Consider the following 13,487-nt stretch of genomic DNA (forward strand, 5'->3'; position numbering starts at 1 on the left):
ATAATGTTGAAAGGAAGGTGCCACCACACACACACCCTCCAACTACTAAAACTCAGGGCATCTAAAGATTTACAGCTAGACATATGCCACAAAGCACCATGCAGGTCCACTGGAAAACCAAGGACTGAAGCATGACCGCTTTCACCATTTCACTCCATTACTAAACCCTGACCAAGCACCCGCACACACAGAGGCAGAGCAAAGATACAGGCACACTCACCAAGAATGAAAGAGAGTCTCACAAGATCGTTGCCTAATTCTGTCAACATCAGCTTTCACTATTTTAATGGTTTTCAGCATCTCTGTTAATCTCACAGTTGACTGTTGCCAAAGCTGGTCCTGTTTCCGCATCCGGCAACCAGAGGGCAGCTGCCTACCAGGAACTGGGGATGGGTAGCTCAAATCGGACGAGATCAGGTCCAGCACTGCTCCGGAAAGCTGTCCCTTGGGGAGCTCTGGTCCTTCCAGGGACGGGGCAGAAGGCGGACCCTGTGCCTGGGCATAGCCTTGGCCTGGAGCTGGCCCTGCACTGGGGCAGCACTGGAGGAGCCAGGAGAGCTGCTCGAGCAGGATCTGGCTCTGCATGGCCAGGTGCTGCAGCCTCTCCGTCCACTGCTGCATCCCGTCCTGAGGGGGGAAGGCCACGGGGTAGACGGACGGCCCCGTCAGCCTGCTGTCAATCTCCTGCACACAACTGAAGAGGTTCCTGTGCAGAGAAACAAACCCACGGGGATAACCCATGGCACCTTAAACTGTGTCACCGAGCTATTTGTAACAGTAAATTCACTGATATCTGAACGAAGTATGGGTTTTTCCACATAGTCAAGAAGAGAGTATCCCCCGGAGAAGTAAAAAAGCTGTGCAAATGCCTTCCAAAGTACTTAAACACATCCTTCAGCAGTGGAAGTATCAGTGCTCACTGCTTACCACCTGCCCCTTACAGCCCTCTCACATCCAACAGTCACAGCACTGCAGTGATTTCAAGCACTGTTTTCTAAAAACTCTACCAAATGTAGTAGAGTTTGCCAGATACACTCATGAGTGGGGGAGAAAACAGCTGAAGCTGAAGTGATTACAGTCTAGAAACACTTCTTCTCGGCCAACGGTCCACTCGGCAGATGATGACAGGCTTCCTGCCGTCATCTTTTAAATATCTGTTTCCGTTGAGGCGAATCCGTGTATGCTTCAGCAAACTGCAGCTCTGTGATCTAAAAAGCCTCACCAACTGAAGCTGACTCACGTCTGATCTGTGCCCAGAGACTGGGATGCTGCCATGCCACGAACACAACCCTGCCCTCAGCCCACGCAGACTGCCAACCACGGATGCCCTCACGCCAGACCCAGGTGTGGTTGAGCCGTGACCATTTTCACTGTCTGACTCGACCCTGAGCTCATCCCCTAGAGGTGCTGCCAAAGCAAGGGGGGGCAGAGGCATTACCACCCAAAGCAAGGGGCCAAGCCGGGGCAAACCCCACCCGCCTCATTGGGCCTCAGACGTCACTTCACGGTGGGCGGGGAGCAGCGTGTGCAGCCGCTCGGAGCCGCGCACAGTACTCCCTACCCGGGCCGCCCACGCAGCCGGCCAGCCATACCTGAGGAGGATCCACTGCTCGGTCAGCGCGGTCAGGGAGCGCCGCTGGCGGATGAGCACCTTCATCAAATGCGCCGAGAACCCCTTACACCGCTCCACGTGGCCCGCGGCCAGCTCCTGGCAGGGGGAGGGGGGGTGCTGAGGGGCCGCTGGGAAGTGCCGGCTCCCAGGCGCCTGCGGGCAGCCCTGCTGGGGGAGGGGGGCTGGGCGCGCTGCCCTCTAGGGGCGACATGTCCTCCTCTGGGAGCAGTGCTTCTCAGAGTACACTTCCAGGGACCACCGACGTTCCGTGAACGGGAACCAGTTTAACATCAAAACTGGGTATGAGAAATCTTTTCTCAGTTCACAGGGGGAAAGGATCTGACGATGGCATTCTCAATTTGAAGTTTTTCTTCCACAATTTTTCTTAAGGATTTGGTCCTGCTACCCAATGCTAAGTAACAGAACTTATTATAAGATGCTCTCCGATAAAGAACAAAACGACACTGACTGACATTCTAAGTTTAATGGCTGCAGAAGCTGTCACTTGCAGTAATGACCTGTGGTCACGTGCCCAGGTCTGAGGACGCTGCCCAGGATGAAGAGAGAACTGGGGTGCTGGGCCCCTCCAGTCCCAAGGCTCTATCATCCTACCTTGGCAGGAGCTGCCAGGACCGCGCTAAGCCTGGCGTGCCATGCGAGACAGCGGTAAAAATACTTCTGGCACCCTTCCCACGAAGATGAGATTTCCATAAGCAGCCTGGGAACGACATCAACATGATTTACTTAATTAAAACCGCTGTCTCCACCCAGATCCCAAGGAGTCAGAGACTGGCCCACAACCAGCCACAACCAGAAGCCAAGAGTCTGAGCAGATTTATTTCTGTGAGGACCCATTCAGTCAGGCACTCATCAGTCCTTTATGCAAAGGATGTGTGACACAGCCAGCACTGAACGTAGACAGGGAAAACTAACCGTGACAGGATGGCTTCCTTACCAAAAACGTTATGACTAGGCAGTGGAGACCAGAGATCATAAACTCTGATGCCTACAGGGCCACGCAGATAACACACATGTTTAAGGACAGCCAAGCGCAAAACGATCCACTGATGATGTCAGGTGATGACAGCTGACCTCAACGAGGGAGAAGCAACAGGGACTGTAACTGACCACAGTGAACCTGAGCATGTGTCCTATCAAAAAGGAGGGCGCGACAGTCAACGTTTGACCACACGGGAAGGCGGGCACACTTGGCCAAATTCGCCCTGAAAAACTGAAAATCCAGAATGTTTAGCTAAAATTGCTACGTTTTACAATGTCGTGTTGAATTCAAATTTAAAGTACTTGAGAGGACCACCGAGCAAAGAAAACACAAATGCATGCTGTAACTCCTGCTGTACTCAGCTCACTTCCGACAACCTCTGCTGCAGTTGCTAACACGGAGCTAGCTCCATCTGTCTCGAGTCTACAGGCTCTCAAGTGCAGGAACATATGAGAACTCAGAAGAAAAACTGCGGCCATTCTCTCACAAATTCTCACCTGTACATTGAAATCAAGTGAGTAGACCTCAGGAAAAATCAAAGGACCAAAAAAAATAATAGGAGACACGAATCTAAGGAATAAAGACGACTGAAAAAAAGAAAATCAACAGTTACTAACTACTAACAGTTGCTTTAAATGCTCAAAATGGCCCCTTGTCTTCCTTACCCCTCCAGATCCCCAACCACCCAATATTTCACATTCGTCCCTTAACCTTTTCCTAATGAAAGAAAAGCGGGTTTGAAAAGAAAAAAGAAAGTGAACACTTACTGAGTACTCACCACCTGCCAGTCCTGAGCCGGGCGCTTTTATAAATGTTACCTTCATGGCAACACTGGGACAGAAGTACTGCTATCCCCACTTTGGCGAATGAGGCCACGGAGGCTTAGCAGACTTGCTCCATGTATAATTAAAGACACGAACCTGGAATCAGCCTCCTGAGTGCTGCTGACTACAGACAAGGCGCTCTGGAGATCCAACGGGTGAAGATGAAGCATCTCTTGAGGGTTTTTTGAACGGGCCCAGGAAAGGCCTTTGCGATAGGACAAACCTAGGAAATAAATAGCATGTGTTTAACTAAAGAAACTCAGAAGAGAATGGATGTGCCAGCCACCCTCCTCAATGCCACTGCTACTCAAAGTCAAGTCCTGGGAACAGCATCGCCCAGGAGCTTGTTAGAAAGCTGACTCTCAGGCCCTGCCTCACGCCTACTGAAACAGAATCTGTGTTGCACGTTAGGAAGATTCCCCAGGTGATTTGTACACAAGTTAGTTTGAGAAGCATTGCCCTCTGTGCAACACTGGAAGGCTGGGTGCTGTGCAACATATGGTGATGAAAATAAAAAACATAACTTCTGAGAAACCTCATTACAAAACTGTGAAACTATCTGGGAGTCACACATGGTTCATCACAGGATGTTCGTATGTGTGACTGGAACTCACACATTTAAACCTTGCCTGCCACTTTATGTTTCCTACCATCTCAACTGTCTGTAGAAACTTCCCCTAAATCACCCATGTTATTTTTCTTCGTAAAAACTGGTGAGTATACTTTACTGTGTTTCCAGTGAGGACCTCACCGGTTTTTGCAAGGTGTTTAAAGAGGTCTGTCAGAGCTCGCTGCTTCTGCATGAGAATGTGCTTGGCTTCTGAGCGCTGCTTCTCCTTCTCTGCGGAGGGCTCCACCTTTAAGCTCTGCAGCTCGCTCACAGAGGAAATTACTTCACCTGCAGGGAAGACAAGGGGGAAACGTGGAAATCCCCAGGAATTCTTTATGTGCTCAAATTACCCAAGACCAAGGACCTGTCGAAAACAAAGACCCATTTGGTACATCCTCAATAACTTATCAAGATGAAAGATAACAGAAAAATAAAAACACATGGGGGCCTCATACCTCTTGACAACAAACAACCCAAATAAAAGTTGTTATTCTTTTATTATTATTATTCAGGGGTTTTATAATCAAGCAAAAAGCACTTACTGAGCATGGATTATGTGCAGGGCTTTACACTAGGAATTTTAAAAACTTGAGGTAAATTTCCAATAAATACAATACATATTGAGCTGTACTTGGTATTTGGTAAATATTTTTTTAATCTGCACAGCTCCAGAAGAACTTATTTATAGCTACTCAAAGAGGCTCAGAGAGGTCTAGTCACCTTCTAAAGACCATTCAGCTGAAAAGGAGACTTGAAGCCAGGACTTGAACCCTGGCTGAACTGACTCCAAAGCCCCAATTCTTTCTCCAGTGCTGTGCTGCCTTTCTGAACACCCCTGGGCACCTAGAACACGAGGGCACCGCCAACCTGCCACAGGCAGGGTTGTAAGCTGTATGTCCTCCCAAATCCAGGTTTAAGTCCTAACCCCCAATACCTCAGAATGTGACTTGATGCCTTTAAAGGGTCAGTTAAGTTAAAATGAGGCCTTATGGGTGGGCCCTAATCCAACCTGACTGGCGTTCTTAACAGAAGAGTAGATTAGGACACAGAAAAGGCACCTACAAGCCAAGGGGAGAGGCTCAGAAGAAACCAACCCTGCTGACACTTTAATCTTGGACTTTTAGCCCCAGAACTGTGAGAAAATAAATTTCTATTGTTTAAGCCACCCAAGATGCAGTACACCTGACTCCCGAACAATACAGGTTTCAACTGCGCGGGTCCACTTATTCGTGGATTTTTTTTCAGTAGTAAATATGGTGGTGTTACACGAGCCCAAGTTGACTGAATCCCCGGATTCAGAACCAAGGCTGACTGTAATTGGATTTTTCAGCTGGTGGAGGGTCGGTGCCCCAGCCCTTGTGCTGTTCAAGGCTCAGCTGTACTTTGTTAAGGCAGCCTTAGCAAACAAGCACAGGCGGTGTAGCCCTCCAGGTGAGAGCCAGCACAGCACGCACACGGTGGTGACCTTGCAGGAGAGTTAGAGGAGAGGGCCTCTGCACCTCACGGAACGTGTATCCTTTCCAGAAGACACACATGGGATCCGTATGCCATTTACCCTCATCATGATGTTCCGGAAGGCAGGTCATCCTGAACAATGGATGTTAGCCTGTTAAAGAAGAGGACTGTGGACAAACGACAAACGCTCCTCTTCCTCTAAATCAAGAGAGACAACACCTGACAGGTGGGGGCAGCTTGGAGACTCTAGGAAACCCTCTACTCGTGCCCCCAGGCAGGAAGAGCTGGCACGGACAAGGCTGCTGTAGAAACGGCCTAACACTGTGCTGGTCTGCTCGAGAGGAGCGCAGGGTGAGAACCGCAGTGACCACCTGTGGGGGCTCAGCTGGCTCCTGTGTCTGGGCTCAGCTGTTTTTTTAACCCACTTGCTTACTCAATTACCCGCTCAACACAATTAGGACACAGGTAACGAACGCCAGCCCTCCTGGGCCACCGGGGATACCAGAGAGCAAAGCCCCCCGCCCCCGGCGCATACCCACCGGTGAACTGGTCGAGGCGCTCCACAAGGCGGGGCAGGGGGCTGCCCTCCATGAGCGTCAGGCACAGCGTCCTCATGCGTTTCCCGAGCCTCGGCAAGCGACGCAGAAGCGCCCCCTCTGAGGGGAGAGGGGCGCCCTGACACTGTTCTGGAACCGCGGCCTGTGAGACAGCGCACCAGAGTCACAGCACGAACCCATGCGGGTGCTAAGGTTAAATGCCGCGCCCCTCCACACACACCTGGCTCGGCGACAGCAACCTCTCCTCTCCCCGCCTCCGAAGACTCACAAGAACAAATGTAGCATCACCAAAGTTATAACAGGCACGTGCCTCGGGCATTCAGAAGCGTGTGTCGCTGCTGTGCGAGACCCCCGCAGGTGAAGCCCCCGTGCCCACCTCCCACAGTGCCTTCTGCACCCGGCACGAGGGGACGGCGCTTCCGCTCCACGCACGCAGAGATCGGACAGCATGACTGCTGCCTTTAAGGCGCTGCACTGTGCTTTTCAGACACACAGGCAAGGCTACCCGACCCACCAAAGCCTACTCCACTACCGTCCCCCCCCACCCTCCAATTCCCGATGAACGGCCCAAATACCAGGATCCAGACACTAGGTGAGGGGATGAACTGAAGGGATACTAGGCAAAGGGAAAAGCTTTCGTCCACTGGGGCACATGTTCAACTAGTTTTTTCCCTTAAGAACCCCTGAAATTCTGGGACTTCCCAGTGGCTAAGACTCTGTGCTTCCACTACAGGGAGTCTGATCCCTGGTAGGGGAACTAAGATCCCACGTGCCACACAGCTTGGCCAAAGAACCCCCCTGAAATTCCTGTGCTGTCATCAATAGCAAACTTAAAAATGTGATCAGCATGACAAGTGGTGAGCTGATGAACACAAGCTGGCAGCCATACCGTGTGTGTAGCCGCATCGCGGCTGTATGCTCAATTTCTATCATGTTTTCTGAACTATTACAATATCTAAGATTGCTTGAGGAGCTCCACTGCTAACTCTATAGACCCACGGTAGAAAGCACAGTAGGAAGACAAAAGCCATGACTCCCTTAAAAGTGCTCCCTACACCCAGTGATTATGAAGCAGGGACACCCTCCTGTAACAGGTCTGCTCACCTAAGGTCTCAGTAACTATTTAAATTTTCAGGAATTTTGCAAGCCAGCTCAACTCCTGGTGCTTGAAACTGGCCGTAATGGGAGTACATACATTTCTACACCCCGGTCACCAGCAACCACTTCAAAGCAGCACATCACTGCACACAGTCCCTCCCTGAAGCAGCTGCACCACGCGGAAGCCCAAAGGCAGCGTCAAGGTCCTATTCCTAAAGTGATGCTTCAGCTCTTCCCTCACAGGTAGATGGACTGTTCACAGGTAAGCACAACAGCTGCTTCCACAGGATAACATTCAACTTTCAGCGCCAGGATTAATGCTTTTTGCCTTACTGTGCAGCAGGTCAGGCAGACAAATACTATACCACTCGTCCAAAGAGGCAGATTCAAAGATTTCAAAGGCATTCCCTCACCTAGTTCTAAGGACACCTCCCGACCTCCGCCCCAAGCTCAGGAATAAGCAAACGCTATATCCCAAGAGCTCATACCTGCGCAGCTGCCGGCCGGGCGAACAGGGTCTCCCTCAGTGCCCTGCTGAGTCTCTGAATGGGGAACTCCTCACGCGCAGCTGCATTTGTCGGCCTCGACAGAAAGTCTGGCTGTTCCTCCTTGTCACTCTCCACCAGGGATGACCGGCAGGGTTCACTCAGGACGGCTTCAAATTTCTTCATGAATTTAAAGAGGGTTCTGGCCCCAGGTAATGACAGAAATGGGCAGAAAAAAAAAAAAAGGATGGAAAGTGAGGAAATACATAAATGACATGTAATGCATACATAGATAACAACTTGTACCTCTGGTATATAATGAGCTCCTTAGAAACTCATAATCTTCTTTGTTTTTTGTTTTTGTTTTTTTTAAAATAAAAAGTATTGCAGGTATTCTCATCTCTCTTTTCTAGAAGAAAACAGTGAAGCCAGGAATGGTGGGGTCACTTTGCTCAGGGTGCGCAGGTGCAGAAGACTCGACCCTCCACGGCACCCAGCCTGTTCTGCCTCCAGACACATCAGTTCCTCCCGCCAGGAGACTCTCTGCTTTGGGTGGGAGGGGGCGGTGCTGGGAAGCCAGGAAAACAGTCTAGTATTTTTTAGTAAGTTCAAGGCAGCACAAGTCAGGCCTTTGTAACAATGTAGTCATGCTGTTTAACCATTCAAAAATTCTGAGTTTTGGTCACCCCCAGCTTTAAAAGATGAATTACCTGTGTGTCTTTTCCACAGATTGTTTAATAGACCAGAAGCTGACATCATTCCACTTGGATATCTTAACAAATTCCTGTAAGATAAATGAACCTCAAGGAATTGCTTTCCGAAGCTGCTGTCATTCTGTTTCTCTGTAGATCATCTGTTTGATGACCAGAGCCCACTCCATCCCAAACATACAACTGCGTCAGTAAACAAGTAACACAAGCCTAATAAAGGAACCACGTGCTTGTCTCAAAGCAATGGAAAAAAGTGCTGCTACAATCAGTAGGTCGCCATGTACTTAGCTTAAACCAGGCTGGTTCCACGACCACTGAAAGCGTCGAAAAGAGAGGCTCCTCCTGCTTACCCACCCCACCCCCAGCTCAAGAGCCCACAGACCAACACCAGATGGTGCTCGTCTGAGGTGGAAGACGGCCTGGGCAAGACAGGGGAGCGGAAACTAGTAACCCTCGTAGGAGCCTCTGACGGGGGCCACTCCCCGGAACCCTCACACACGCGGCCAGGTCAGCAGCGGAGCCAGCGCCGCAAAATATAAAACCTGCCATCCTACTTGGCAGCTGCAGTGCTCTCCTCCGTTCCCCAGAGCCCCCTGCTTCACGGTCAAATGCATTAAAGAACAGAACTGAAGGAGAAGGATGTGCTGATTTTGTCCTCCCAAGGGTGATGATGACAGCTGTTCATCTTACTTTAAGCTCTTTTTCTAGGGGGGAACGAAGCTCCACGATTTTGGCCTGGACCCGGTCAAAGAATTGCTTGTAATAATGGTACAGGTTCCAGAGAACACTGCAAAGTGCATCTGGAAGAAATGAGAAGGAGACAAAACACCACGCTTGCTGCGTGCGCTGCTGGCTCCCCCTGCGAGCTTCGCATTTCAGTCATGATCCTGCCCCTCCATGCCGCAGGCCACGAGATGACAGGGGAGCGCAGCGCAGCGCGGCACATGCTGATCATGTAACCGCCCGGCGGGAAGCCAGCGTTAGCAGTTCCCAGAGATGCCAGCTGTCAACACTACCCTAGTTTGTCATTTCAGTTTGTAGTGGATTTTTTTGGTTGCACTTTTGTTTTTAAAGACGGCGTACTCAGACGTTCTGCCAGACTCACAATTTCCAACCCTTTCTCTGAATCCTATTGTAAAGTCAGCAGAGACTGAGCCTGTTTTAAAAGATGGTGTATTAAGAGGCTCACCTTGACTGCTCATTCATGTAAACCTACATTCATTTTACAGGGACACTTTTATCTGAACTGCTGTGGTCAGGGACAGGAACTGACAGTACAAATTTTATGTGTAGTTACTTGATATGTGGCAGTGCTCTCCCAAGATCAAAGAACCTAATAATAGCCTGGGATCAGGCAGAAGCGTCGCAGGACACATGCACTGTCTAGACAGAAAGATGCGCTGTCTCAACACGCCAGCTCCCCAGCTCTGCATCTGGTGATTTGCCTCTGTCACAGTTCACGAGCCAGGGCTTCGTGCATAACCAGTCTGTACTCAACTTTGATGCTTTAATGTTTTTCTCTATATCCAACATGAATCACATTATAGTAAAAGACAACTGAAACTGTCTTGTTTAAAAGCTGGTTTGCAACAAGACACCTGTCTCACGTGGAGAATTCAAAGCCTAACCATTTTAACACTGCAGGGTAAAATTATAAGAAAAAATGTTATACGTACATATGTATAGCCTTACCTTTTCCTTCAACTTGTGGCATCAGCAAGACATGGCAGTGGAAAACCAATAACATCTGAAGTCGTACGTGGAACTCTCCCAGGGAGGACCCTTCAATAAATGCTTGTAACGTGCTGACCAGCAACATCAGGGTCATCTGTTTGTCATCTTTAGAGATTCAAAGAGGAAAACACACATGTGCCTGAAACCATTACTTGCTGTCACAAGGCGCAGAGTCTACTGTGGGATTCCCGAGGGGTGGCCGTCAAGTAGAGACACCAGTTAAAGTGAAGCTTGGAAGCAAGGGCCACAGCTAAACCCAAGCTGATTTAAAAACTACAGCCGCACTCAGGGTATGTGTGAAATGCACTTACAGCAAATTAGGAAACTGAATTTTGAGGCGCTTATTCTATGTATGAGATGAAACCCTTTTAACTCAAGCATTTTAACTACTACCTAGCAAGAGAGAAACTTTCTGACTTATCCCATGGATATAGAGAAAAGGAAACCTGATCTTATGACTAGCTCTCTAGACTCTGGACAAGTCACTTAATCCTCTCTGATTTTCATTATTATTCTTAGTAAGAAGAATTACACAGCTTTCTTGGCTGACCTCTCAGGAATACCGTGCAGTCAAACGGTGCACCCCATGTGAAAGCAGTGGGGCGAGGAGACACGGAGCAGGTAAATCCCACACTCTGCAGCACAGCAGGCTTAGGGTGGACTCTCTAAACAAGCAGGGAAGTTACGGACGAGTGTTACCTTCCTGCTCTTCTGTTTGTTCCTGCATGTGCTTCTCCAGCATCTGATAGATGGAGAACCAATGCTTGGTGGATTTCTCAGTGTGGCGCTTCATGGTATTCTCCAAACTCATGGACCAGCAGCTGAAATGTGGAAGGAGAGGCCAAGCAGGCATTTAAGGAAACCTATTCAAACATCTGAAACCACTGAAGCAGGAGCTAAATATTCACTATTCTCTCCTCCCAAACGGAGATGGAGAAGCTGCCAGTCTGCTGCCTCAGAATACACACTGCTGTCCGGTCTGCAGCTGACATACTACATCAACTCCGGAGAAGCAAACTATCCAAAGACAGTGCCCTACAGCATACGTTCAGGAGGGGAGGTGGCAGATCACTCACTCACTTCAGTTCCAGTTTCCGCCAGCGGATGATCATCTGAGTGACCAAATCAAGATGTTTCCGCAGGGACAGGGCTCGACCTGCATTCTCCTCCCAGTCCTGAAGAAACACAGACAAAAAAAAATTTTTTTGAGGTTTATTATTATTATTATTATTATTTTTTGGCTGCATTGGGTCTTTGTTGTTGCACATGGGCTTTCTCTAGTGTGGCCAGCAGGGGGTACTCTTCATTGCGGTGGGCAGGCTTCTAGCTGCAGTGGCTTCTCTTGTTGAGGAGCACTGGCTCTATGCCCTTGGGCTTCAGTAGTTGTGGCACAAGTGCTCAGTAGTTGTGGCTCTTGGGCTCTACTCTACAGCACAGGCTCAGCAGTCGTGGCACATGGGCTTAGTTGCTCTGCGGCATGTGGAATCTTCTCGGACCAGGGCTCAAACCCACGTCCTCCGCACTGGCAGGCGGATTCTTAACCACTGCGCCACCAGGGAAGTCCAACACAGACAAAATTTACCATGGCCATTATTCAGTCCCCTGGTCACCTCCTCCCTCAGGAACATCCTGGACTTTTCTCACAGCAAACACCCCTGGGACTTTCACAACATTTATACTGATATACCAATACATTACCACAATGAGTTCACATCCAGCTTATCCAGCTTTGAGTCCTTTCTGGACACTTGACAGACCTCCAGCAGAGCAAACAGCACCAGGTCTGGAGACCTGAGTCTGAATCCCTATTGTTAGTCAAGTGACCCCGCCGAAGTCCAGAGCCCTAATCTGAAAATCAGGGAAGCACCAGCCACTTCACAGGCTGTGAGAGGGCTGAGGGGGTGAAGAGTGCAGGCACCCAGCTGGTCTGAAGGCCAAACCAGAAGTCCTGGCAGAGGGAGCCTTCAGGACCTGCAGACAGTGCGCGTCCCACCACTGAGAACAGGTGAGGACAGGCCCCCTATGTGCCCCATGGAAGCAATGGCTTCCCTTGCAATAATCTGACCCTATGTCAGAAAAACCAGAGAGGTTCATCCTTTCCCAACCCAAACTATCACATCCTGTCCCTCTAATAATAAAAGAATCCTCAGTTGACTACAAACTAAAATGAGGACTAGAGAGAATCCTCTTACCTGTGCCTTTGCCAGAAGAATCTCCAAGCCATTCAGGAACTTCGAGATGGGGCTGGAAAGTGGGAAACTACGAATTCTGTCCATTACAACCAGCAGCTGCAAGAGGGTAGAAAAAAAGACTTGGGCATCCTCGTGGGACATCAATCAATCACCTAAAGTCACAGGGTACTGAAGAGGGGCCTGACTGGAGGTTCTGGGCAAAGGCCCTGCGTGGCAAGCACCCACGAGAGCTGCTGTGAAACCTCCAGAGCTGCGGGTCCTGCCCAGGATGAGCACTTTATCTGCTGCATTACTCTGGATATAAGATTGCGTTTGATACGATAATTACTCTCATTACTCTCTGCTGTAAGTTATTACAGAATTAGCTCAAGACCACAGAGCAAGGTCGGAGTTAAAACCACCAATCTTGAAAAAGCCAGGCCCGTGTTAGTATTAGCATGTGTCTAAATAAGGAGAGCAACACAGCAGTATTTCAGTATGTGACGGCAAACCCTGAGCAGCAGATAAAATATATGGAATCTTGAACACCATTTACACAACAGCATCACAACCTGGTATATTCACCTACAGGGAGTAGCGCCTCATGAGCCATGATTCTGTAAACCTCTGTTTGCACATCCAGTGTGCAACTCAATGCCCCCAGGACAGCGAGAGGCACCTCCCCACCGCCCTACCTGCTCAAGCGCTGGGTGTTCCGGCCAATCCTGTAGCAGCTGGCGGACCGCATCTGAGAAACCTTGAAGCACAGGTTGGCAATGCCGAGCTTCCGGGATGTTGGGGTGATGGTAGAAGTTATAGGGCCCATCAGGCTTCACCATCAGGTCCGAGGTCACCTCCCCAAAGAGCGTGTTATGGGACAGGGTACAGGCCAAAAGTTGGCTGCCCAAGAGTTGGTCATTCAGCTCAACTCCTGTGAAGTTAACAAGATCACAGTAAAGTCGGTATCAAGTTACAATCAGGTCAGCAACATGCTCAGAAACAATGAACGGCTGGGACTAAATGAAGCAGATACTGCAATGCCAGCCACCCCCAAAGCAACAAAGGTCTAGAAAGAAGACTGTGATGCCAGTACTACAGTGGTCACCAAAATCTGCCACGTTTTGAAATATGCAGAGGAACTCAGATACTGCCTACATGTAATCAAGAGGGTGCAGAGTTTGGTTTGATGGACTCAATTCCCAGTTGTTGTAGCTCTTCTTGGCAGGCAGAA

The 13,487-nt window shown here is 49.5% G+C and overlaps 1 protein-coding gene across 6 annotated transcripts in view; it reads right to left on the reverse strand.

The window, feature by feature from the left end:
- MDN1 (midasin AAA ATPase 1) overlaps positions 1–13,487 on the reverse strand; it is a 149,131-nt gene that overhangs the window by 30,757 nt on the left and 104,887 nt on the right. For all 6 annotated transcript variants that reach the window (XR_009054222.1, XR_009054223.1, XM_057737965.1 and 3 more), the window contains 14 exons: positions 12,952–13,187; positions 12,278–12,373; positions 11,166–11,260; positions 10,785–10,906; positions 10,044–10,190; positions 9,042–9,151; positions 8,352–8,425; positions 7,645–7,843; positions 6,041–6,200; positions 4,188–4,334; positions 3,533–3,659; positions 2,225–2,330; positions 1,593–1,708; positions 221–706 (listed from right to left, as the gene is read on the reverse strand). Coding sequence is in view for 4 of the 6 variants with exons in the window: in XM_057737965.1 (XP_057593948.1) it covers positions 221–706; positions 1,593–1,708; positions 2,225–2,330; positions 3,533–3,659; positions 4,188–4,334; positions 6,041–6,200; positions 7,645–7,843; positions 8,352–8,425; positions 9,042–9,151; positions 10,044–10,190; positions 10,785–10,906; positions 11,166–11,260; positions 12,278–12,373; positions 12,952–13,187 (2,221 nt within the window). In the remaining 2 variants the exon portion in view is untranslated. The remainder of the gene's footprint in view (positions 1–220; positions 707–1,592; positions 1,709–2,224; positions 2,331–3,532; positions 3,660–4,187; positions 4,335–6,040; positions 6,201–7,644; positions 7,844–8,351; positions 8,426–9,041; positions 9,152–10,043; positions 10,191–10,784; positions 10,907–11,165; positions 11,261–12,277; positions 12,374–12,951; positions 13,188–13,487) is intronic.

Source organism: Hippopotamus amphibius, chromosome 6, assembly GCF_030028045.1.
Source record: "Hippopotamus amphibius kiboko isolate mHipAmp2 chromosome 6, mHipAmp2.hap2, whole genome shotgun sequence".
NCBI lineage: Eukaryota > Metazoa > Chordata > Mammalia > Artiodactyla > Hippopotamidae > Hippopotamus > Hippopotamus amphibius.